General features: G+C 38.2%; 1 protein-coding gene across 3 annotated transcripts in view; it reads left to right on the top strand.

Moving 5' to 3' along the window:
- CDK6 (cyclin dependent kinase 6) overlaps positions 1–15,132 on the top strand; it is a 234,551-nt gene extending 219,419 nt beyond the window's left edge. For all 3 annotated transcript variants that reach the window (XM_037836667.1, XM_037836668.1, XM_037836669.1), the window contains exons 7-8: positions 2,332–2,467; positions 4,854–15,132. In XM_037836667.1, the coding sequence (XP_037692595.1) occupies positions 2,332–2,467; positions 4,854–5,000 (283 nt within the window). In that variant the 3' untranslated portion in view covers positions 5,001–15,132. The remainder of the gene's footprint in view (positions 1–2,331; positions 2,468–4,853) is intronic.
- The last annotated feature ends 10,712 nt before the right edge of the window (positions 15,133–25,844 follow it).

Here is a 25,844-nt window from a genome sequence, read left to right as displayed (position 1 = left end):
AAAAAGAGCAACACTTTGAAAACAAAATTGAATGCTTTTAGACTGTAACATTTTAGAACATTTTTAGAAGCAGTATCATAGTTAAATGGAAATTAAATATTGGATTTGGAATAAGGAAAACTGGGTTCTCTCTGCACTCTGTGGCCAAACTTGCTGCGTATGACATTGGCAGTTCATTTCATTCCTCTTTTTTAGTTTCCTTATCTGTAAAATGGCAATAATAACACCAGACCTGCCTATCTCAGGATTTTGTTTCAGGACTCAAAGTAATAGGATTTAAAACATATAAATATGTATAAATTTAAATATATGTAACAGATACATGTATTTATAGACACACAACATATACATACAGGGACATGATATTTCTCTGAAAGCTTTTGGCATTCTATTGCTTATATTGTAAGGCTTAATTCAATATAGATATAGTCAAAACTTCAAATAAAATATTCTAAATTGTTACTGAGAGTTGATGTAAACAGTTTTTAAGTGCCTGGTGATGATAGCAAAAACATTGATACAAAATAGCTAAAAGGATAAAAATGCATGAAAGAAATATAAAAAGGTCTTTAATAAGTATTCTTTTCCTTCCTTTGTTCTGTCCTAGTATATCTAAACATAGTCATACATTTATCTTAATAATTAATAGTGGTATATTTATTTTCTTCTTTTTACTCCTATTCTGGGTCTTGCTACTAAAACAAATTTTCATTTTGCTCAAGTTGTCGTTTCTTATTTGTTTGTTCCTGTACGTATGTCCGTGAGTCCATGAGTCTGTGTTTGACTCACTAATGTGGCTTTTCCAACATGCCCAGCAGAGGCAGGATTGGGGTGTCTTTACTCAGACACCCAGTGACAGATGCACTTATGACAGATGTCTGCTTTTCCCAGGTAAGATCTGTGACCTGGGCTCTATTAAGTAAGGAAAGAGGGAACAAAGTCCTGCAGAGGTCTTGTTCATTTGTCACATATTCCCGAAACCTGGAAATATATTCATGAGAACAGCCCTTCTAGACCCGCTTCCTCGCAAGTACATACCATGGAGAAGACCCTAATGTGGGCCAGCACCATTTCTAACTCTAGTTAAAATACTTTGGCTCAGTATTCGAGTAGCCATATATGCAGAACATTTACTGTCCACAGAACTATGATTTTTTAATACATTGTTAACCAGAGTCAATGTGGGATATAAGTTCTTGTATCCCCTGATCTCCCTTGTTCAAACCTACCTGCCACTTTTTTATTAGAAACTAAATAATAGCTATATAATGTGCAAATTATGTAGGGCCACTGACCTATTAATATTTCTGAAGAATCTTAAGTCACACATCAACAGGACTCAAGCAATTTATATTTTTAGTGTGTTAGTGATGCATTTTAGATAGACAATAACATAATTTTCTTATTGTGATAATAGTGGGTAACATAATGATGTTGATAGACACTGTGTGTCAGGCACTGTGTTATATATTAATTATTACTGATACTTGGATAGCTAAAGAACCTGAGGCTCACAGAGGTTGGGTAATTTGGTACAACTAAGGAGTTGTACAGCCAGTAAGTGACAGGTACAGAATTTGAACCCAGGTCTGCCTATTTCCAAAGCTTGTGCTCTTTTTAATCACTTGATGCTTTCTCCACATTTCTGGTTCCAGAATGATTTTCAGGGGAACCATAAATTATATTGTTTTTATTTATCATTTGCTCACTTTGGAATACCATAGATTTCCTTTATAAAATGGGTTTGCAGAGCACAGAAGTAACATATCTTTTAGTTTCACTTATTCTGTAATTCGAATACATGTAATTGCTGTTTGGAGAATTATTGTTTAACCAAAAATGCAACCAAATTTATGTGTTAATAAACCATGTTGGATGAGAATGATAAAAGCATGTCACTACTGGTGTGGGTGTTCAAGCAAAACACAAAAGCATTCTTGGGCATGAAGGCAAATATTATGGGTCTGTGTGGGTTTCCTTTGAATTCATAGGTCCCGCTTGGTCAGTTATGTCAGGGCTTTTGCCCTTGTAATGCAGTATTTTCCATTTCCACCTTATGTCTTACATTTATATCTGTACTGCCAGGGTGATCTCTCATCTCTTCCCAGTGAAGTTTATGATTCTCCTTCGAGATTGCCCTCTATCCCTTGATCACCATATTGCAATAGGACAGAGATAAAAGAAAATTCCTGTGAGTCATACAAGTGAGGGACTCCTGGGGCTCTGCATCTCCTTGCCTGCCCCTTGGACTTGGCCTGCATCTAGAATTTGGTGGGAAAACTGCTTCAGCTTAGCAGCTAATGCTTGTGTTCATGTGTGGTTCTTTTGTAGCGTAATTGGACTCCCAGGAGAAGAGGACTGGCCTAGAGATGTTGCCCTTCCCAGGCAGGCTTTTCATTCAAAATCACCCCAACCGATTGAGAAATTTGTAACAGATATTGATGAATTAGGCAAAGACCTGCTTCTGGTAAGTGTGTGTGATGCAGAGTTGATCTGTGCTGTGCTAATGAGAGACCTGCCCTATAGAAACTCAGCCCGGGACGTGAATGTCAGTTTAGCGACTACTACAGGCAGCACATGCCACGACCGTTCAGAACCACCGTCCTCCCAAATTTCATTTCCACACCTGTAGAAGCTGGTGGCTTTAATTCTGGAATGTCTTCATTTCCTATCCAAAGGGAAAGATTCTGATCCATGTTCTTTAAATCCACCATCTTTGAACATTCATTTGAATGCAGCCTTAAAAGCGTCTTGATTCATCTGAACATACGCTTCTTTGAAACAGTTTCATGCTTCTTTTAAACAGTTTGTTTGTTATTCTTATGTACCTTTTCTTAAATAGGCACACCTTTGGGAAGATGTTTTTCCATAGGAACTATATAGCAATCCTCCTAGTTATCCATTTATTTAATAAGTATCTAGTGTGCCCTGCATGTATACAGTACCTCACTGAAAATAAGGTCTTCTTTGCCCTATTTGAGATTCAAACTCATAATCCTCGGCCTTGTCAGAATTCCCTAACTGCGGAGGCCAGTATAATAGGTAGAATACCCACGTAGGCTTTTCTCCTTGTCTGGGACCGCACTGAGTAATTAGTGGTTAAGCTTTACCTACCAAATTAACAAACTTTGATATCTGTCCAAGAAAGTGTTCATAGACACACACTCTGTGGAAAATATATTTGGCTAAGGAGTTCTGTTCCTCTTCTCCCCACCAGGTCCCCAGCTCTAAGCCACCAGTGTTCCTCCCAAATAAAATTCTAGGGGCATGTCTCTATCTTGAACACATTCTCACAACTCTTTTCTCTTCTTTTCTATATCCTGGTGGTTAAACTAGCTGCTTCCCTTTCTAGTGTTTTCTCCTTCTTGGATTCTGGTTAGAAGAATCCTCAGGCTCAAGAATTTTGCCCCTGATTTCCTGTCCTTTGGGAATTCGGCCCTTGTAATGAGCCCCTAAAGATTTTTATTGCCATTGAAGCCTGCTGACAAGCTCCTTCCATTATTTGTCGTTTGGCTTTTAAATTTTCAGAAGACCCCTATAGGGAGGTTGGCTTCCATGGACTAGTAGGGAGCTCAGGACAAATAAGATACGTAGAATTTTCTATTTTATGTGATTTTCTAGGCCAGTAGCTTTCAACAGGGTATCAGAGAGAGGGGTCCGTAATCCAGCAAGGACCTAACTGGGACTCTGAGCTCCTTAAGGGCAGGGGCCCAAATTAAGTGGAAGAGGTCTACCTATGATAAATTTTAAATCTTTAGATTACCTAGAGGTATTTCAAAATACCAAACTAACTTCATTGGGCATTGCATCACAAAACTGAAGAAGCTGATCTAGGTCATCTACTTGTGACCACTGAGTGATCTACCCATCGTTAATTAGTGCTTGCCACATGCTGGGTAATCAGGAGATGTTGACAAAAGGATAGGAGGAAGAACAGGGACTGTGATTTGAAGATGATTCCCTGAGATTGGAGTATGTGTGGCACTGAAAATGGGACTGAGATTAGGGAAACCTTCTGAATAATTTATTATGTATCACTCATTGGGGAATGAAGATTGCTGCCCCAAAGGTTCACCTTTCCCTCCTTTCACTTTTCTACGTTAGTAGCCCAGCCAAATTAAGCAGAGGAGCTCCTTAAGCACAGGGACTAGCTCATTTATCTCGGTATCTCTGTGTTTGATTTTACAGCCTGAAATAGAGTTTATTGATTTGAATTGTATTTAATGAATCTAATGGACTCCTTCTAGGGCTACTGCTAGCCCTTATAGTACCTTGACGTAAACTAGACATCAAGACAGCTCCCTTCCCCTGTTGGGTGCAGCCCTAGGGTAGGGTGCATGGCTTGCTAGTGGAATAGGGACTAGGATTTAGTCCTTACTTGCCTTCTCCACTAGGCATCTTTGTTCAGTGATTATCCTTTACAACTGAACAAGGCAACCCCCTTCTGTCCCCTGCTCAATAGCAAACCTTGGGACAGGATAAGAAATTAGGGTGAAGATCTCTGATTATAGAATTAATTTTGCTAGCATTAGAAGAATCACTATCCAAGTGAAGCTATATGCATACCATAACAACAACAGTAAGTTAAAATATCTTGTAACCTGGGGTGGCTTGGAGAGAAATCCTGGGTGGCCACACCAAAAGGTGTTGGCTTTTCCTGAGAGGCAGTTTATACATTAGGGGCATATAAAAACTGAGTATTGTCTAGATAGAATTTAGTGTTCAGAGGAATAAATATTAATTCTCATTAGAGACACACTTAGTCCATGGCAGTGAATAGATGTCAATGTATATAATGTGCGTATAGTTAAAAACATGTTTTATGTCAATCAATTATTTTTTCTTTAACACAGAAGTGCCTGACATTCAATCCAGCCAAAAGAATATCTGCCTACAGCGCTCTGTCTCACCCATACTTCCATGACCTGGAGAGGTGCAAGGAGAACCTGGATTCCCATCTGCCTCCCAGCCAGAACACCTCGGAGCTGAACACAGCCTGAGGTCCCAGCGGCTGCCTTGCGCTGATGATACACAAGGAGGCCCTTGGTGGCTGGCAGGTCCCCCAGGAAAGCCCTGCAGAGCTGTTGAGGATTGCTGTCTGGAGGCCTTCTAGCCACCATCTTCTGGACGGGCTCTGCTTCTCCAAGGAAACCACCTAGTTTACTGATTTGAAATCAATGCAAAAGTGATTGCAGCTTTATGTTTTGTTTGTTTGTTTGTCTGTCTGTCTGTCTGTTTCAAGAACCTGGAAAACTTCCAGAAGAAGACAAGCTGCTGACTAATTGTGCTGCCATTTCATTTTTCTAACTTTGAACGCTGCCAGGGTGAAGTGGGCAGTCCAAGCACAGCTGAGCTATGATGTAATCTCTCTGCAGCTGCCCAGGCCTCATTTGGTACTTTTGAGAGAGAGAGAGAGAGAGAGAGTGAGAGAGTGTGTGTGTGTGTGTGTGTGTGTGTTTTGTGATCTCTTAAAGTGTTACTTTTTGTAAACAACATAGAATAATTGCATTTTAGAGACCAATAAGGTGTTTAAAGGTGACAGATAAATAACGGGCGTCTGTTGACTAAAGGTGATTCACCAGAATGGGCTTCTCAAATTATAGAACTTTGAGCCTTTGTCCTCAGCATTTCTTTTCTGGCCAAAAACAGTAAATTTGCTAGCAGTAAAAGGTTCACTACCTAGATGAAGTTTTATACACACAGCAAAAAGAAAAAAGAAAAAATCCTGATATCTTTTAAGAGACCTGTTTCTAAAAGCACACAGTCTGTTTACTCTTCGAAAAGCTGAATTTACTTATTTTAAGTTGGTTTTAGCCTTGTGTATAATATCATGCTTTATTGTTTCTTTTGGAAAATTACCCTGTAAGCTTTTTTATTATTTACTATAGGTTTAGGGAATGTACCTCAAAAAGTTTAAAAAAAAAAAGTTATCCAAAAAATAGAAAATGCCTTTATTTCCTGATTTGGAATTTCTTTATTTCCTTTTGGTTTTTGTTGTTATTTTGTTTTGTTTTTGTTTTAAGAATTTGTCAGAAACTGTTTCCTGTTTTGGTTTGGAGAGTAGTTCTCTCTGACTTGAGACAGGAGTGCCTTTTAACTTTTCCCTGCTTTTTACACTGTACGTTCCATCATGCACTGCCTTATTTGCAAAGTATCCATTTTGTCTGTCCCCCAGCACCTATAATATATGTTGCTACCATTACATAACTAATAACAGATTGCTTAAACTGTTCATGCACCACCTGTTTTATTTCTTTCAATGAACATTTCATAAATACACAGAGTCAGGTTTTGGCTCGCGGTCTCAACAACACAGTTTTAGCAAGGTCCCATATGTTCTCAATTTAATGCGATTATCCTATGGTGGTGTTCACAGTTATTACCTAGGAAATGAGTAGAATACTTGTTCTGCTCCATCACCAGCACATAGACTACTTTAAACTGTTACTTAGTGTTTTACATTTTTATAGAATATATTGTCAGTGCAGTATCTAAGAGAATGTTTTTAACTATTTTTTAGAGACATTATGTATATTTACTCTATAAAATGATCTTTCCCCCATCCCCCAGGCTGTGCTCCTTCCTAGTGCCTTGTGCATATCCCTGCTTTCTGCAGAGCCAGCCTGGCCCAGCCATCCTGAACAGCTTCACTCTTTCTCTTGTTGTTTTCTTGCCTTCTATAGTCTTTTCTATTCCAAACCATCTCTGCCGTATACACGGTTCAGTGTTCATTCGGCTCTCATAACCAGAAAATACAGAAATGAAGTATTGGGGTGTAAGTTTAGCTACCTGTACTTTTTCTGACTCATGTTTTGAGAGCGTGAAACAGTTAGACCATGTTCAGAGTTAGGATTTTGAAAGAATGGAGAATAATTACCTTGTAGAAAATGTTCCAGATGATGTTTATGCATTATAAAGCCTTACTAAATTCTTGAAAGCTTTATATTGCATATGACTGTTTTGAATAGAGATAAATTAGATGATGTTTCTCCTGAAAAGTTTTTGGATTGGGAACCATTCTCTTTTTAAACATATATTGTTGAACATTGTTCTAATTCAGTAGTTTGAAGGACAGAAAATTTTTCTAAAGCAAGATACAAATGATAAGATGGGCCATAAGAATGTTTTACACTTTCTTCATTGTGACAGTGCTGATTATGTTTTGTCATCACTGTAAATGCTTGAGATATAATTAATCCAGAGATTGAGGGTAAGTCATACTCTCAGTCTCACCCAGAAAGGTGAGTTCTGCCTTCCCTTTGATAGAGGATCAAACTACAAAGATTTGCTGGGGCCTAGAAATTAATTCAAAAGCTCAGTGCACTGATTCATCACTAGCTATTTGGTCAGTATCCATGGTTAGAGTAAACATAACTTTAGTTTTTGCTTTTGTAAAAGTTTATCATAAGTCAGCTCAAGAAAAATGCATCTGTTCTAAACTGGAATTTTCAGCATTCTTTAGAATTTTAAATGAGTAAAGAGCTCAGCTTTTCTTTATAGAATATGCTTTTGGTTTGTTTCTCTGTACTGTTTGTAAAGAAAAATAGAGCACAAGCATTTTGGCATTAGAGACTTGTCAAATTATGCTCTGATGATGCAGGAGAGGGCGTCTTGGCCTCTCTGAACTTTGTCAGGGGCTGGCCCCAGCTCTTCCATCCTTGTGGTTGTTGCACTTGAGTGATCACCCTCTGGTTTCATGTCTTTTACATCCGTGCTCACCACTTCAGGTCCATATCCCACACAAGCAGCCTTGCCTTTGGGACACTTTGAAGCATTATACCAGAGTAAAAACTTAGTGAATACCACTTATTCTTCTGTGACATGTGGTTTCAGACATCTTTGCCAAAAACTGGGCAGTGATTAGAAAGGTCGCACTATCAGGGTTATATAAGCTTATAAGAAGTAGAAATATGGTAGATTTGAAATCACAATTTGAATTTCTTACTAGGATTGGTGCAAGAATATGCCTGATAGTTTCCATAAGAGGTTTGGTTCTGGTGGCCCAAATATTGTGGGAATTGTTGTGCATTTAAAAAGAGAAAGAGAGAAGCCTGTCCATTTACCCATCGTTAAACTGTCACGTAAACTGCAATAAGGACCTAACCTTTAAAATACAATTCATGAAAGCTTCTAATAAGAACCCAGTGGGCTGGATCCTCCCACTTTGTCCCTCCTTTGAAGTGGATGGGAATTTAAGGTGCAAAAAACCTGTCCTGGAAGAAAGCTCAAGGCTGTTACAGACCCTTGTACTTCTTGATAGGCACACACTGTGAATGGCAGGCTTTTCGTTTAGCCCCAGGTGACCTTCTGGAATTGTTCAAAATTATTCACCTAAGAATGGAATCTCAGAATTTTATTTTTAAGTAAAATAAAAATTGCAGTATGTACATGATGTTACTATCTTAAAGAAAATGCATTCCTTTTAATAGAAGAATCTAGTTTGACTCCAGAATGTGGTACTGTCTTTATGAGATAACTCTTAAATAGTACCATTACATATTAAATCTTAAATTATGTATTTGAATTCAGTTTTTAAATAACTGTAGCTGCTTCTCTTAAAAATTATGCCTGTTAGATTCAGAATAGGAAATCTTGTTCCATTGTGGAAATTAAATCATGTAAGCTTCCTAACTTCATAATTATATTAAAATTCATCTGTGCAAAGAATTACTTCCTTTCTTTTAAGTGACAATTGACTATTGTTATGATAAGCACATGAGAGTATCTGACATTTTTCAAAAGCAGGCTTTTGTTGTATAGTTGTGTATAAGAAAGAATAATGTGAAAAGTTAATATGCCACCATAAATACTTAATTGCATTAGTTTAGCAACTACAAAATATTTACTTGGGGAAGAAAATATTAAAATATATATTCTTAGATATTGATGGAATTCAAAAGAATACATGTTTTACATTGTTACAGGTAAAAATAAAGATGTTATCTGATTTCTAAATCTTTAAAAATTATTCATAAAATAGTAATCAATGGATAGGGAAAATTCAGAATAAATGAAGGTATTCAAAGGACAGTTTCAAAGTTATTGTTGAAGGATGTATATATTATTAACAAATATGTTATAAGAACTTATATGAAAATCACTTGACAACTATGGACTTCATATGTTCAAAAACAAATTTTATGGAGAAGATATTCCAAGCACAGTTACCATTTCAAAAGTTGGGCTGAACAAACTAAACCATCTATATTCCTTCCTCATTTCATAGGGAAGAAGCAGTCACATGAACCTACACCAATAATGCATGACTAAGAATGTTCATTGTAAAAATTAAAACAAATTTTTAAAAGGCATATGTTTCTATGCCACCAGGATTTTTTAAAAATTGTGAACCTTACCCAAAACAATTTATCATGTGCATTAAATACCTTTAGATATATAATTAGCTATATATTTAACATGTTCCCTCTCCACAATGGAAAAACTTCTTGAGGCTACCAAAAGCCTGTCAATGTAAGTCCTCAGATAATTAGTAAGTGTTCTCCAAAAGCATGGGAAACAGCATTTTCATTTCTTACCGGCTCCCTTTTTTACATCAATGCCATTTTTAACAGTTTTGGTGGCCATTGGGTACAGACCTATATCTCAAGCATTTCTAACTTGTACTTTTCCAGAAAATAAACCAAAAATATTCTTTTGGCCTTCTTTATCTTCTTACCTTTGTAAACAACAGAAATACAGAAACGGAAAGGGTCTGGGGTATTTTTTCCTTTTTTTTTTAAATGAAGTACCAATCGGCTTTTCAAAATGTTTTCATTATTAGCATTCCCAGGAAGTTAATTCAGATAAATGAATATATTTAAGTCCACATATTTGTTTCCTTAACACTGGTGCTCCGTCCTTCAGCAAGAAAACTGAAGAGCCACCTGAAAATGAGCATAGGCTTTTTTCAAGCATCTAGTACAGCAATTTGAAGTGAATATAAGGTAAGAAAGGGAAGTGTTTTGTTTTTGTTTTTGTTTTTGTTTTTTATTGCAAAAGCATGTATGTTAAATTCACACTGTCCTTGTTTTATTCCATTATATTCCACAAGATGGCACTTTCAGGGAGGTAAACAAAACAAAACAAAAACCTTAAAGACCAAGGTCAAAGAGGTACTTCTAAAGACTTTATTCTAATTTTATTTTTCTGCTTATATTTAACTCTTTCGGCCTTTCATTTATGGGCTCAAACTGTTTTTCACTTGTTTTTCAAGGTGACTGATAGCCTTCATAATGTTATATAACTTACAAGTTTTAATTGTTTGCTAGTTTCTGGACAGTTTGTTATAAAGTAAATTTGCTTGAGGGTGGATAATAGACCCATTTTGATCATTTGAGTGAAGAAAGCCTAGTCATTCAGTTCTTCCAGGCACATTTCTTTTAAAGGTACCTGATTACCTGACACTTTTCAAGGTGCAGAAGTTAAAAAAACAGACAAGGCTTGCTTACTGAGAAATCAACCCTCAGTTGTGAACAGGACAGTTTAGTAAGGCGTGTAAAATTCCTATGGTGTCCTCAGGCAAAATACCACACCCCAGTCTGCTGCTTTCATATCCCCTACATGGCAGCCGTTAAGACATGGAAGCACACATCTTCATTTAAAAAGATCCGATGAAGCAAGATAATTAATGGATCAGAAATTAAGTAGACAAAACTACTTTTTTCTCAAGGACTGCTATCCTGAAACAGAGCCCTAAAATACTAAAAAACTTGGTAATTTTTACATGTGTGTATATATATGCTTATGTTTTCAATCACAGGTCTGCTCAGAGACCCATTATTCTCCAGAAGGTTTAGTTAAGTTTGGAAGTCACTTTCCTCAACAGAATCACTGGAATTTAGAGGGAAGGAAATTATAGTATTTTTCAGTTTCCTCAGCACAGCACAAGAGAAGGCAGTTTATTCCTTCCGAGTGGTAGAAACTCGATATCGCCTGCTTAACTTAAAAGAGTAACAGGCAGCAAGTCTCAGTAATTCATACTGAATCAAAACATACACACTAGGGCTAATAAAATGTGCCTTGAGAAGGCATCAGTCTCATCCTTCTACTCAAAACCCACCGTAGCAAATTCCAGTTTGAGCCCATAAATGAAAGGCCGAATTAAAACCCAAAGTTGGTTATTAGTGGGCCAGTTTGAATTCCATTTGCTCGTGACTCCCACGTGAAAACTTCGTGGATGTGTTGCATCTTCTCCCAGCCCTTCTTGGGCAGGGGAGGGGCAGTGAGCGGAGCTAACCCAAGACCTGCCTGCCCCGCTCACCTGATAGTGTCTGAAATGATGTACGGACCCGGCAGGCTACTGGCCGAGGTCTAAGTGTGCCCTGCTGCTGTCTCAGAGACATCTGTTCTGCACTCTTAAGAAGAAAAATGTCCCTAGAAGTAAACAGATGTCTTCTGTGCATAAACAAGTACAACACAATTCTCCAAAAGTTCGGGTATAAAGAGATGTAGTAGAGGCTGCTCTGTGTGAAGCTGTCTGCCAGGCATCTCTCAAGCTCTAAGCTCAGCTTTTTTTTTTTTTTTTTTTTAAGAGAAGATGTATAATTACAGGAAAGATGTTTTTATTTTTTTATTTTCTATCATTCTACATATATGATGGCAAAAGATAGCCTGGAAAGGTTTTGTTTTGAAAAATTGTTTATTTTCTGCTTCATCTTCAGTTGGCAAAGGCTCCTAACTCTATATATAGTTTCAAAACTCTTCTCTCTTTCTTTGTCAAGTAATTGAAACTATGTAAACAAATTATCTCATGTATGAAGGGATGTTCCTGTTTAGAGGAACTTTTTGTGTGAATTACTTCATGCAAATAACCCCTTCTCTATTTTATGAGTGTGGATTGTCAAGTGTAGGTTTTTTAAATGGGGACACATTTCTGTACATATTGATTACCATAAACTATGACTGCGTAGCACTAATCAGCAAGCATAGAGCCACACAATTATTTAATTTCTAAGTTTGTGGTTTCTAGCCAAATTCCGTTGGTGTGCTTATGTTAAAGTTCTGAAGATACCTTTGTACCCTTACTTGAAAGTTTCTAATCTTAAGTTTTATGAAATGCAATAATATGTATTAGCCAGCAATATTTCTGAGAGCACCAGCAATTTTAAATTTGACCTTGAAGCCTCTGATTAATGAAAATAGGTTCCAGCAGTAATAGATTTCTTGAACCCCCCAAGTGCCTCATAATCTTTTCGTTCTGGTCCTGTATTTGCAATGATGTACACATGTTTATTACAGTTCCTCACTTATTTTGTACTCATTTTCCTGTGACCAGTAATAAACGTATTAGTTAGCTCATGGAATTAATGGCACCAACTACCCCTAGAATCAGCACTTAACAAGTTGGGGAATTTTTATTTCAAGTTGTTCTACATTTACATAAATTATTTCTATTATTATTCGTGTATATTATTTATTTCTGAATCACACTAGTCCTGTGAAAATGCAGCTGAAGGCAAAAAGTGTAGAACTTGCATTTAATGTTCATTATCATAGTCTGGATGGATGTCTTGATGAAGCTAAGAAAATAAAAATTAGACTAAGCCCCCTAATAAGCTGCATGCATTTTAACGTGATTACTAGAATTTAAGACTGTAGATGTAGCCTTTTGGGTGTCTTGGTCTTTTATCATTGTATAAAGGAGTTAAAGGCAGAGGACTTTTATAGTTTTGCTTTTGTCAAATATGCATATAGTGTAGTATAAAAATATAGCAAAATAGAAACTAAAGCTAGACAAGCATTTCAAATACTGCCTTCATTTAGAAACTTTGCCAGATGACCATTGGCGTAGATGCCAATCAGAGACTGGTGCCTAGGTGATACCTCCCCTGCCCTGGCTTTGTGAAGAAGTTTCCTTCTCGTGAGCAAGTGCCCTCGTAGGTATTGTGTGTGATAGTGGGAACAGGTAGAACTGTTGTAAAGACAGCAACCTGAGAGCTTTCTGTAGAAACAGAATTATGTCAGCTTGTGCCTTGAGGCTTCCAGGATGTGTCAGATAGAGGAGTCTTAAGTTTCTGTGCTTCAGGCAACTTGAGTTTTGTACAGAAGCGATCCAGTCTGGTAAGAAAAAACAAGGATTGCATGTACAATATTCAAGAATGGGATTTTAACAACTAACAATGCCCAACACTATGAAAGTTTGTTGCATTTCTGGTAATTTAGGTTTTGATCTGAAGGTTAAAGGGCAAGTGTTTTCGTTCAGAAAAGCAGTATGTGTTAAGAAGAGCAGAGTATCGGTTCCCATAGAGTGCAGCTTAGAACTAGAGAGTTTTATAGGATTATCATTTCTGAGATGTAAAAGCATGTTTTCACTGTAAAAGGTATTAGTGTTTCTGCATTCCCATAGTGTCTAGTTAAAACTTTCTTCAAGGTTTCAGCAAGGGTGTCACCCACAGTAAACTTTTTTGTTTTTCAACTTATTCTTATAATAGAAAATGTTTTAAAAGTAAAAAAAAAAAAAAAGAAAGAAAGAAAGATCCTAATTTGGACATTTAACTTGTTGGTTTCTGTGTTTGAAGTCACAGTTTTGGAAACGTAGAGGTTGTGCTTGTCAGATAATAATCTAGACTGCGCAAGTCCGCCCAGGATGACTGACTCCCTTCCCCAGCCCCTGTGTCTCTTCCCTCCTTCTAAAATCCTCCCTGCTACTATCCTAGCTACTCCACGTGATCCCCCATCCACCTGTGCCACTCACTGGGTATCAGACACGTGATGAGAGATACTTTAGGCACCATGGGTGTGCTCGCCTAGGCCAGGCCAACACCCCACTTGACCTTCAGTTGAACATAGTCATCTTGAGAAGGTTCCTGATGTGGGCACAAAGTGTGCTCATGGCACCAATTACATATCCACTCTAGCTTCTTTGCATACATCTTGATTTTTAAACCAAGTCATTCTGCAGAGCATTTAGTTTGGGCTGTTGTGGTACAAAGAGAAAAAATAAGCAAGAATACAAACCACATTCCAGGCTGCTGTTTTCAACCCAATCGCAAGCTATACTTCTACTGTATTTCTTCATACTTGAAACTCATTCTGCTATATTCATATCAGGGTACAGACTTAAAAGGGTGCATGTTCCTTAAAGGTGCATAATTACTCTCATTCCGTTTGCTCATATTGCTACAAAATGCTCTGTTTTGGTGCTTCGGGTTCAGCAGGTTAAAAGAAGCAGGGTAGAAATTCACTGCCTGGAATAGTCTTAAAAGAATTTTGGCAGATGACTTGGTGTTTGATGTTGTTTCTGCTTGGTTCTCTGTACACGAGATTGAGGGTAACTGCACCGGCCTGTTGGGTCCACTCGGATGTCGGCTGTATAAAACCTGTGCTCTCCCAAGTGTGGGTGCAGTCGGCTCTCTGAAAGCAGAAACCTTCCTACATATCTGGATTGTTTAGCCCTCAAAGAAAAATGGCCTTGGGTATAAACAGGAGCAGAATAGGAAGGGCCATCTCACTCTACTGACCATCCATCCCTCCATTCCACATAGAAAGCCCTCCCGAGGCAAGAAAAAATAATAATAATAAAGCTTATCTCTAAGCTTCCCCTCCTCATAGCCTCCTGAGCTGAATGGTCTTGCTTTGTTCCCTTGAGGCAAATGAAAATACAGGTCAGTTTATCTAGACCCTTCCTGCCTGAAGAGAATACAAAAGTAGGTGTTTAGTCAGGCAAAATATGTAATCCAAGGACCACAAAAACTTACATTAAATACCTCATCACTAGAAATCTCTCTGTTAAAAAAAGTAGTTCAAGTAAGGGATGCCTTATGACCCTGAATTTCTGAGGTCAGTTGTAGCCTTTCTAGCATGCGCCTTACTCGAGGACTTCTTTGGAGAGAGAGAACTGCAGTGGTGACTGTTGCCATCGCAAAGGTAGAATGTCAGAAAATTCAGAGGGTTACAGAAGAATGATCCTTTGGAAACTGGATGTCTTACTGGGTGCTAGAATGCAAATTTAGGTATTTATTGTCAAATAATGGAATTCATTTTTTTTTTTAATTGGTGTTGAAATGTCACTGTCAAGTTAATTGTGTTCACTTATGCACAAGCTAAATTGGAGCAAACAAAATGGTTTGTACCTTTTGTACAACTTCTTACAATAAAAATATCGGTAGCAAATAAAAATAATAAAAACAGCAATTTCTAACTGCTTTCTTGGAGATGAGTTACTATCCTGGCTATTTTTTTTTTCTTTAGTTTAATGTAGGTGAATATAACAGCAGTGGACAATGTATAATTAAATAGCAGGCTGTAGCAGAATGTGTTTTAAACTTTTATTTTAAGAGACTCCTTTTCAGGCTTCAAATGTTTAAAGAAAAAAACAAAAGAAAATGAAAAGACAAATGATTATCTTATTGAGCTTAAAGTTCGTTCAACAAATATTTATCAAGCCCTAATTAGTTGACTGTGCTAAACCTTAATCAAATGAGAAAGGCATGACCAGTCCTTTCCAAAGCTTACATACTATAGAAAGAAATATAATCTAACAGCGTGATCTGGTACATGCATACATATACAAACGTCAGAAACTTAAGTTTCACAAAACGATGCTAAGTGCCCCTCACATATTATCTATTCAATTTTTTTCTGCTCCACTCAAAATACTGGTGACATCCCACTAGGTTGATTTCAAAGGTCATGACTTAACAGTTTGAAAAACACTTGGCAGGGGTTTAGGGGGTTGGGGGTAAAAAGGAGGCAGGAAATGAAGTCAAGAAGGGCTTCATATACCGTATCGAGGAGTTTGGAACAACTGAAGGATTTTAAAGAGGGACAGTATTAATGTTTGCCCATTTTTGTTTTGACCACTTATGTGTTAGAACCAGAGTGAGGAGGAGACAAAGAAGCTTTGGAGATCCTACCTGATAAACCAAAAGGGAAACTTGGCTGCTGTCTAACACATATTTTCCCCTCAGGTATTTTTTCAATTAGTCCTCCAGAATTAAGTGCCCCTTAGAACTTGCCTTTGGTTTTTTGGTTGTTTTTTTTTTTTTTTTTTTTTTTATATAGGCCCTAAATTGCGTTTAAATTTTTAAAATTCATCCGAAGTGTTCAGGAGATGTTTGAACAAAATGTGTGACTTGAAGCCTGTGCACACAGCAGCTTGCTTAACTGACCTAGGACAGTTGAGGTTTGACCTATTCTCCTTGTAGTATCACGCCTCCGGAGCTAAATGTAATCTATCCTGAAATTACCCCCTCCCTGAAATTTCCTGAGATACTATTATCTACAAGATAATCTATAATCCTCCCCTCCTCCCTGTTGATTACAATAGGTCCCTCCCTACTTCACAAGACCCCCGCCTCCCGCCTTATAGTCCCATACCCATTGGAATGTTGGGCTTGTTCAACCACCCCAAAGGGTGGAGTATCTTCATATTGAGCTCTGAATCTGCCGCCATTCAGAGCAGCTCCTGAATCCAGGCAACGTGACCGACTTCCATTTCTTTATAAGTAAGCCTTGAATAAAAAGTTAATGCCTTTGAACATGCCCGTTATTTTCTTTGGCCTCTTAGCAGCAAAGGCCCACATTGGCTGTGACAGGAGGGATAATACAGAGTCAAGAATTTCACCTTTATTAAGGACTTGAAAACTTAGGTTTTAAGAGAACACTTACAACTACCCATGTTTCAACAAATCATAGGCATCTACAACCAGATTGACTGGACAATTTCCTTAGAAGCTGTGTATGAAAATATCCTTCTGTTGTTTCTGCTGTACTCAGAGCCATGTTCCATTAAGAGCCTGGTAGGCCCTGCCATTGATTTTTCCATTTGGCACATCTGCCCAGTTTATACATCCCTATGCCCTGGGAAAGAACTCCTGGTTGGGGCCCAGGAGGCCATATTTGTTCTGCAAACTTCCTTCTCCTGGACATAGCAAATAGAGCAACCAGACTCTCCCCATGGGTTTTGGGACCAAGAGACTGTGTTAATCTCTTGTATGGCTGGAAATGCTACATGTAAATTCATGGGCTGCAGGTAGCTGTATTCCTTGTGTGCAGAGAAGCGTGGGAAGCTGACCTGTACAGAAAGAAGGAAACACAGACTAAGGCCAGACAACCTTCCTATTCCTGGATTCTGAATTCTTTATAATGAAGTCTGCCTCCAGCTTTTCATTTTTTTAACTTAACTCAATTAAATTTCTATTAATTGCAGCAAAAATCCTGATACAACCCCCTTCTCTCCACCAGCCCTGCAGCTAACATAAAGTTAGGGCTAACATAAAGTCCCACAAACTGGGTGTCTTAAAACAACAGAAATTTATTGTCTCCCAGTACTGAGGCTAGAAGTCCAAAATCACCTGTAGGGGAGAATCCTTCTAGCCTCTTGGAGCCTACCCTAATCCAGTATGGCCTCATCTTCACTTGATTACATCTGCAAAGGCCCTATTTCCAAATAAGGTCATATTTACAAGTGTTGGGGGTTAGGACTTAAGTCTTTGGTGGGGCGCAATTCAACCCACAAAAGGGCCCCTCTCTGCATTGTAATTTCAAGCAATTGAAAAGCTAAGTGGGGGAAGAGTATCGATGAGAGCAAAAATAGAGCCTATATTTTTCAAACCTGGAGTATGTCAGGAAGAATGCAAAGTGAGGAATGAACGAGGTATATGTTCCTTGAGCATCAATTTTATTTAAAGTAAAAATGAAAATAGCATTTTATGACTTTGATAACTGTGTAAGTGTCCGGCGCTTCTCCGCCCCGCCTCGAGTCCTCGGTCGGCCGGCGATGGGGACCAGAGAGATAAGGGGAGAGAGGGTGCGGACAACGTCTTACCCGGAGCACTTGTGATCACTCAGGACTCGCGGTGGTAAAGCAAATAAACTTTTAATGGGACTAGGCAATCATCATCTTTACAGGTTCCGCCCGGGGCAAGACGCCTCGGGGGAGAACAACCTCGATGCGGCCGTCAGGCGCGGCTCCTTGTGGGCTGTCTCCCCGAGCTTTGCCCGGGAACTTTCTTATAAACCTTGCGTGTATCCAATGGGCTAACGCCACGCACACAAGCATGATTGGTGAATACAGCGGGTGGTTACATACATCAGAAGCCGGAAGCAGGATGTGGGCGCCATCTTGGCACCACTCGATGGGCGGGGGGACTTTGGAGCAGGTTTACAGCGCATGCGCTATGCCCGTCCCGGGAGACGGCTCTCCACACGTAAGGCTACACAATCAGATCCCTTTCAGTGCTTTTCACTCTTGTGGAAAATTTTGAGAAGCACTGAATCAACCAGAGGAAACATTAGCACTTGGAATGGGGCCTGTTCTTCTAAGCACTGTACCTCCTGTCATCTCCAGGATTTCGCGTTAGAAAATGGCTTCTATTCTGATGGTATATTCAGAAGGCTGATAAGGAAAGTAAAGTTTACCCATATTTACTGAACACTGACTATGGGTCTCAGCTTTCAATGAGCATCTGACACAAAGAGGCAGGAGTGTCCAGAGGCATCAGGTAGTTTATTGGCTGAACAGGGATGGTGTGTGATAATGGACTTTCCCTCCTGCAGGTTGGGTTTATGGTGATAACTTGGGTGCAGCAAAAACAGCACTCGCAAGAAAAGGGAGTGTCTTAGTATGCTAATGCTGGAGAATGCAAAACACCAGAGATGGATAGGCTTTTATGAAACGGGGGTTTATTTCACTACACAGTTACAGTCTTAAGGCCACAAAGCGTCCAAGGTAACACCTCAGCAATCGGGTACCTTCACTAGAGGATGGCCAACGGCGTCCTCTAAACCTCTGCTAGCTAGGAAGGCAGCTGGCGTCTGCTCCAAAACTCTGGTCTCAAAACGGCTTTCTCCCAGGACGTTCCTTTCCAGCAAGCTTGCTTCTCTTCAAAACATCACTCCCAGCTGCACTCTCTTTCCTCCCCCCGAGTCAGCTCATTTATATAGCTCCACCAATAAAGGCCCACCCTGAATGGGTGGGGCCACGCCTCCATGGGAACATCTCATCAGAATCATTGCCCACAGTTGGGTGGGGCACATTCCAAGCAAATCCAACCATCACCAAAACGCCTGCCCCACACAAGACCACAAAGATAATGGCATTTGGGGGACACAATACACTCAAACCGGCACAGGGAGGAAGTAGCATTCAGTGAACCCCACTGAGTGCCACACATTCTGGTACATACCTTACAAACCATTTTATTTCGTCTATCAATTCTCACTTCCAAGTGAGGTTAAGTAGATGGTGTGTTCAGCTCCAAACAGTTCTGGAATAATGTTACGTACAATCATATAAGAAAGAAAGTGGATATTGTGTGGATATTAAATATTTATACAAATTATCCCAGATACTTAAATTCACATTTTGCATATTCAGAAAGCTGCTTAAATTCTCACCATTTAAAAATACTTAAACAATACAAAACTACAAAGGAATAATTACAATTACCTAAAATCCTACCACTTAGAGAATATCACAGCTAATACCTCAATAAATAATTTCTAGACAACTAGCTTTACAGAGAAACAAATAAGATGTGAATATAATTTTACATCACCACTAAAAGGCTGTGCACCCCACTCAATAAGTTGTGCTTTGGGATTTGTTTGCTTTACAGTTATCCTGGATAACATCGTTTCAGTAAACATAAATTTATATCATTATCTGTTATGGCCATGTGGTGGTTTGAAGTTGTTGTGTGCCCCAGAAAAGACTCTGTTCTTTTAATCCATTCCTATGGGTGCAGACATATTGTAGGTATGACCTTTTGATTAGGTTATTTCAATTGAGGAGTTGCCCCAACGTGGGTCTTACCCTTTTACCGGAACCCTTTAAAAGAGATGAAGCCCAGAGAGCTCAGAGAAGCACACAGAGAAGTTTACAGAAAAAGCCACAGACAGAGAAGCAAAAAGCTGAAGTAAGGAAACCTGGGAGAGAAGGAACAGCAGACCTCACCGTGTGCCTTGCTATCTGATAAAGGAGTCGCCAGTAAATGGTCTTCAGAGAAGGTATCATCCTGTTGATGCCTTAATTTGGACATTTTCATGGCCTTAGAACTGTAAATTTATAAGCTAATAAATCCCCATTGTAAAAGCCAACCCACTTCTGCTATATTGCATTCTAGAAGCTTTACCAAACCTTTAACAGGCTATATGGTATTTAAATGTGCCATGATTTACTTAGCCAGTCCTCTTTGATAACTATAGCTGCCTACCCCACCCCCCAATTAGAAAAGATGCTTCCATGAGCAGTCCTGTGCAAACATATATCTGTGCATGTCAGCAGTTGCATTTAAGCATCTGGTCCCTGGAAACTCATTCATTCATTTATTCATTCAACATTTATTTGATCCTCTACTCTGTTCCAGGCACCACTAGACCCCAGAGATACAGAAATTAAGCAAGACAAACAAGGTGCTTGCTCTCCTAGAGCTAACACTTTAGTGTGGGAGATAGACAATAAACAAGTATGTGCATGAGATAATTACCTTACAAGTGCTATGATGGAAATAAACAGGTAATAAGATGGAAAGTGCTTGAAATATGGTAATCATAAAAGGTTCTAAGGAAAGCTTTGAGTTGAGGCAGCAAGGGAGAGCAACTGAAAGACCAAAAGATGTGAAAGGCCTGGTTTGAAGTAGGAACAGAAAGGAGGCCAGTATGCCCGGAGCATAGTGAATGAGGGAACAACAGTGATGGCAGATGAGGTTAGGAAGGTGGATAGAGCCAGAGAAGAGAGGGCTCGATAGGTCAGAATAAGAAATTGGAATTTTAAGGCATTTAAGAATAGGAATCACATCATAAGGTCTACATTTTTAGAGGGACTGGTGAGGAAATTACTGACGGAGTCTGGGTGAAGGATGATGGGGGCTCAACTTAGAGTGGTGGCAGTGAATGGATTTGAAATGAATTTGGAGAGTAAAACTAACAAGTATTGGTGATGGATTGATCTAGGGTATGTGATAGAAAGGAGACCAGAATGAGTGTATGGATGGATGGTGGAGCCTTTTCCTAAATAGGGAGGAGTTTGGAAAAGTGTGATCAAGTGTTCCTTTATGGACACAATAAGCATTGGGCATTCATGTATTAAACATTCATATAGAATTGTCAGTACACATTTAGATATTTTATTATTTTGTATGAAAGGCTATGAAAAGAGACTAAAGTTGCGTTCACTTAAAGAACAAAGAAGTTTTCTTCTCCCTCCCTCACATAACAGTAGGGATCAAAGCAGCCCATCACCCAGACTGGACTCCCACTTCTGGCCTGGTCCTTCATCTATTGCAAGTGTACTCCCTGCCCTGCACCCCCACTTCCCCTTCCCATGATCTGAGATGTAAACATGCCTGGGATCCAGATTTAACCATGCAGAAAAGGACAACACTCTTGAGAGAAAAACATAATGATAGGATCTAGGGACCCTGCATGACTGTGTGAAACACAGGCAGACTGCTTTACCTGCCCTGGAATTAAAGAAATAGAGACAACCTATCTGAGAAGCCTAGCCATGAAGCAGACCAGAGCAGTGGAGTTACAGCTTGAAGAGGATAATCTGTTGAAAAGACAGAGGGATTGAGGGCAAAAGAGAGAATGAATAAGAGCAGGAGCAAAGTTCTGGAGAAGCGGGGAGAGGTGGGAATCAAGAACACAAGAGGTAGAGTTGAACTTTGACAGAGAAATATAGAATTACCATATAACCCAGCAATCCCACTTCTAGCTATATACTCAAAAGAATTGAAACGGGTCAAATAGGTTTTCGCACACCCATGTTCATAGCAGCATTTTTCACAATTGTTGAAATATGGAAGCAACCCACGTATCTATTTACGATGATTGCATAAACAAAATGTGGTAAATAGATACAAAAGGTTAATATTCAACTGTAAAAGGGAGTGAAGTTCTGATATATGCAACAAGATGGAATAACCTTGATAACATCATGTTAAATAAAATAAGCCAGACACAGTAGGACAAATGCTGTATGATCTCCCTTATAGGGTATACCTAGAATAAGCAGATTCATAGAAACAGTACAGTACAGGTTACCAGGACCCAAAGCGGGGGGGAGGGTGAGTGGAATGGAGAAACATGCAGATTTTCTGTGTGAGGTGATGAAAAAGTTAGGGGTGATAGATTTGGTGATGGTAGCACAATATTGTGAATGTAATTAAAACCACTGAATTGTACACTTGAAAGTAATTAAAATATGAACTTTAGAGTTTTATATATATATAATTACAATGAAAAGTTTTTAAGAAAAAGTGAATACTTAAACAAATTGCAGTTTATCTAGCAATAAAAAGGAACAACTATTGATACGTGCAACAACATGGGTGAATCTCAAAAGCATTAGGCTGAGTTGAAGTCAAACACAAAAGGGTAGCTATTGTTTGATTCCATTTATATGAAATTCTAGAAAAGGCAAAATTATAATGACAGAAAACATAGTGTTTTCTGCAAAAAAGCATGAGGGAACTTCTTAGAGGGATGAAAATGTTCTGTATCTTGATTGTGATGTAGGTTACATGACTATATACATTTGTCAAAGCTCACCAAACTGTATACTTTTAACCGCTGAATTTTATTGCTTGTAAACTATACCTCCATAAAGCTAATTATTAAAAAAAAATTAAAGGTGTTCTCTTTCAATGCTAACAAAAGTCAACCTGAAATAGTTGGCCAATAAATTTTATAGTTTATGAGTCACCTCAATGGGGATTTAAAAAGAGGAAAATTATAGTGAAACTATAACCCATTGATTCAGTTTAAGCTCTTATGAACATCAGGAATTTTCCTTTCTGACTCACTTTACTTGGTAATTTCCACTGTATTCATCCATTAATAGAACTCAACCTGGGGTTTACAAAAAGGAAAATTAAAGTGAATGGCTGTTTGGTTTCCATGATTCAAATTCTTTTAATAAGTGCTATGTATATTGTTTTACAGTGAGAAATATTACTTTCAAGAGCACAAGATTTTCATGTTTACTGGTCATTTTCTCTCATTTTAGGCAAAAATATATCCAGAAGTTACATGGTGAGTGTGGAAGTCAGAGAAAAGGGAGTTAATTACATGATCAGTCTTTCATAAAATAAAATAAATCAGAATATAAGAGGAGAGTAGCAACACGCAAGATTGAACAAAGGTGTATGAATACTGAAATCTGATATAATTATATATATATATATATTTTTTTTTTTGAATGCTGGTGTGTTGCAATGGCTGGAAGGAGGTAAATGACATGGTGGAACTGTAGCCTATAGCATCCCTTGGGATTTGCTCTTTAGCTGCTCGTTGAATTGTGCCTTGAAGGTCTTCCTCTTTCTGTATATACCTTGTATTGCATAATAAGGAAAGAACTAAAATTGTGGAATTTCAGTTGTGGAAAGAACTGAAATTTTTGAAATTACCTATATGACTGCTGTTGAGCAGTACATTGAGAGATGACACCTTTCTGTATGTATGTTATATTTTACAATAATGGAAATGGCTGAAGTTGTGGAACTGTGACCCATGACATTCTTTGAGATTTGCTCTCTAACTATTTGTGAAATTGTACATTGAAAGTTATCACTGTGATGTATAAATATTAAAGTTCACAATAAAAAAAAAGAATATAAGGGGAAAGATGGGAATAAAAATTCCTATCCCCACTCTTTTATCTCACTAATACTCTTCCCTGAAGTAACCAACAGTAGAGGTTTATTGTGTAAACTTTTCAGAAGTTTGCTGGACATATGCAGGCATATATTTCTAATAAGTTGAAACACCATATGAAGTTATCATTCTTATAGGTTAAAAAATTGCTGAATGCCAGTAATTTCATATAGCTTAATATATCCTCTCGTTTCTTCCCATGCTATCATACTCTATATACTGTGCTATAATTTTTACTTTCTCTTAATAATGCATAGTGGCTATATCTCCATGTTAACACGCAGAGCTCTACATCACTCTTTAAACACCTGCATAGTTTGTCATTGCATATATATGCACCACACTTTATTTAACCAGTTCCCTTCTGATGGATTTTTAATTTGTTTCCTGTGTTTTGCTCTTTCAGTTAATATAGTTGGATGATCACAAAGGCTTTTGTCTTTAAACTTGAAAGCTCGATGCTTTCATCTCTACTCTAGAGATATGTTCATCCAAATACCAGATGCTTGGGTTTGTGGATTTTGTTTCTGTGTCTCTCCCCGTGATTGAAATTCTCAAATACACATGTAAGAACAATGAAAAATGCATGAAATTTAACTATATTATTAAATTTGGATATAGACCCAAGGTCTTCTAAGTGTACTTAATCTTAAAGATGTCATTTGACTTATAAACTTTGAATGTCATTCAAGTTTTAAGTCCCTTCCCCAGTGAATTATCAATACTCATAAGCCCTTTGACTTAGGTTCTTTAGAGATGTTTAACCACAGTAGTCGTTAGGGAACTGCAAATTAAAACCACAATTGTACAATAAAAAATAAGATTTTAAAAAAAGAGTTCAGAATACATAACTTTGTCACACTTTAAGTATGTATTCCATAAAGATGATATTCGTTAAAAAAAAAAAAAAACACCACAATTGTTCCTTAGCAATGCTCATGTTGCTCCTTATTCAAAAAGATTTTTTGCAGAAGAAAATGTTGCAATATTGTGTTTTGCACATCCTCTCTACATGTCTGATCTGCTAATAAACATACTTTTCTCCTAGCAATGGACCTACACACCTTCCCAAATGTTCTAGGCATAACCAAGGTATTACATTCCACACAATATTGCAACAATATTGCAATGAATCCAACTAATCCAGTTAGATATTACAGATTAGTATTTAAGTTTGTCCTTTGTATTCACGGCCCTTTGCTTCTAGCTCCAACATACTTTTCCAGCCTTATTCTTCTCTGCTACCTTTGATCTATGCTATCACACCTGAATGAGTTCCTTTTTTTCACTTGGGCAATTCCCTCTGTTTGGTATGCCCTTCTCTCTCAGCAACTCCATGGAAAGTCTGCCCATCTTCACAGTCTACCTGTAATGCCATGTCTCAAACCCCTCCCCCAAAGGCAATTGTGATGTCATTAGAAAAGCACATGATTTCAAGTTAGTCACACCTACTTTGTGTGTGCGTGTGTTGTGTGTGCATGTGTGTGTGTGTGTGATTTAACTTGTTTTAATGTAGTATGCTATAAAAACGAAGACTTCTGCATGGTACATCTTGCTTTACAAATGATAATGACTAGTTAACGCTTGTATTATAAGTTGCACATCATTATAATCTGATGACCAGTAACATAGCTTTCACAACATGGGTTACATGTTTTACAGTGTAATATTGGGGTGGGGAAATGCAAAAGATTTGTATTTTTGCTAGTTGCCTATCTTCTGAGATAAAGAAGCACAATATTGCAATGAATGCAACTAATCCAGTTAGATATTACAGATTAGTATTTAAGTTTGCTGTAGATTTTCCATGTGTGCTAGGTAAAAGTTTCAGGATTCACAGTTTGGTATTAACCCACACCTACTTTTGAAACCCCAGCTTCTCAGCTTTCTTGCAATGGGATCTGGAGATAATTTCTTTGGTTTCTCTTAGCCTCAGTTTTCTCATCGGAAAAATGGAATGTAATACCTTGGTTATGCCTAGAACCTTTGGGAAGGTGTGTAGGTCCATTGCTAGAAGAAAAGTATGTTTATTAGCAGATCAGACATGTAGAGAGGATGTGCAAAACACTTCTTTACTCTTCCCGTTGAGTCACTGTGACACATATCCTGGGAATGCCAGGCTTGATCTAGTGTTTACCAGGTCCACTCATGAGCTCACAATGGCTCTGGATTCATTCTTCATTATCCCACAGTCTTCTCAGTCATTTTCCTGTTTCTCTGTCCTCCCCTGGGGTCCATGCTTCATC

Source organism: Choloepus didactylus, chromosome 5 (assembly GCF_015220235.1).
Source record: "Choloepus didactylus isolate mChoDid1 chromosome 5, mChoDid1.pri, whole genome shotgun sequence".
NCBI classification, from domain to species: Eukaryota; Metazoa; Chordata; class Mammalia; order Pilosa; family Megalonychidae; genus Choloepus; species Choloepus didactylus.
This window is presented reverse-complemented; position numbering and strand designations above follow the sequence as displayed.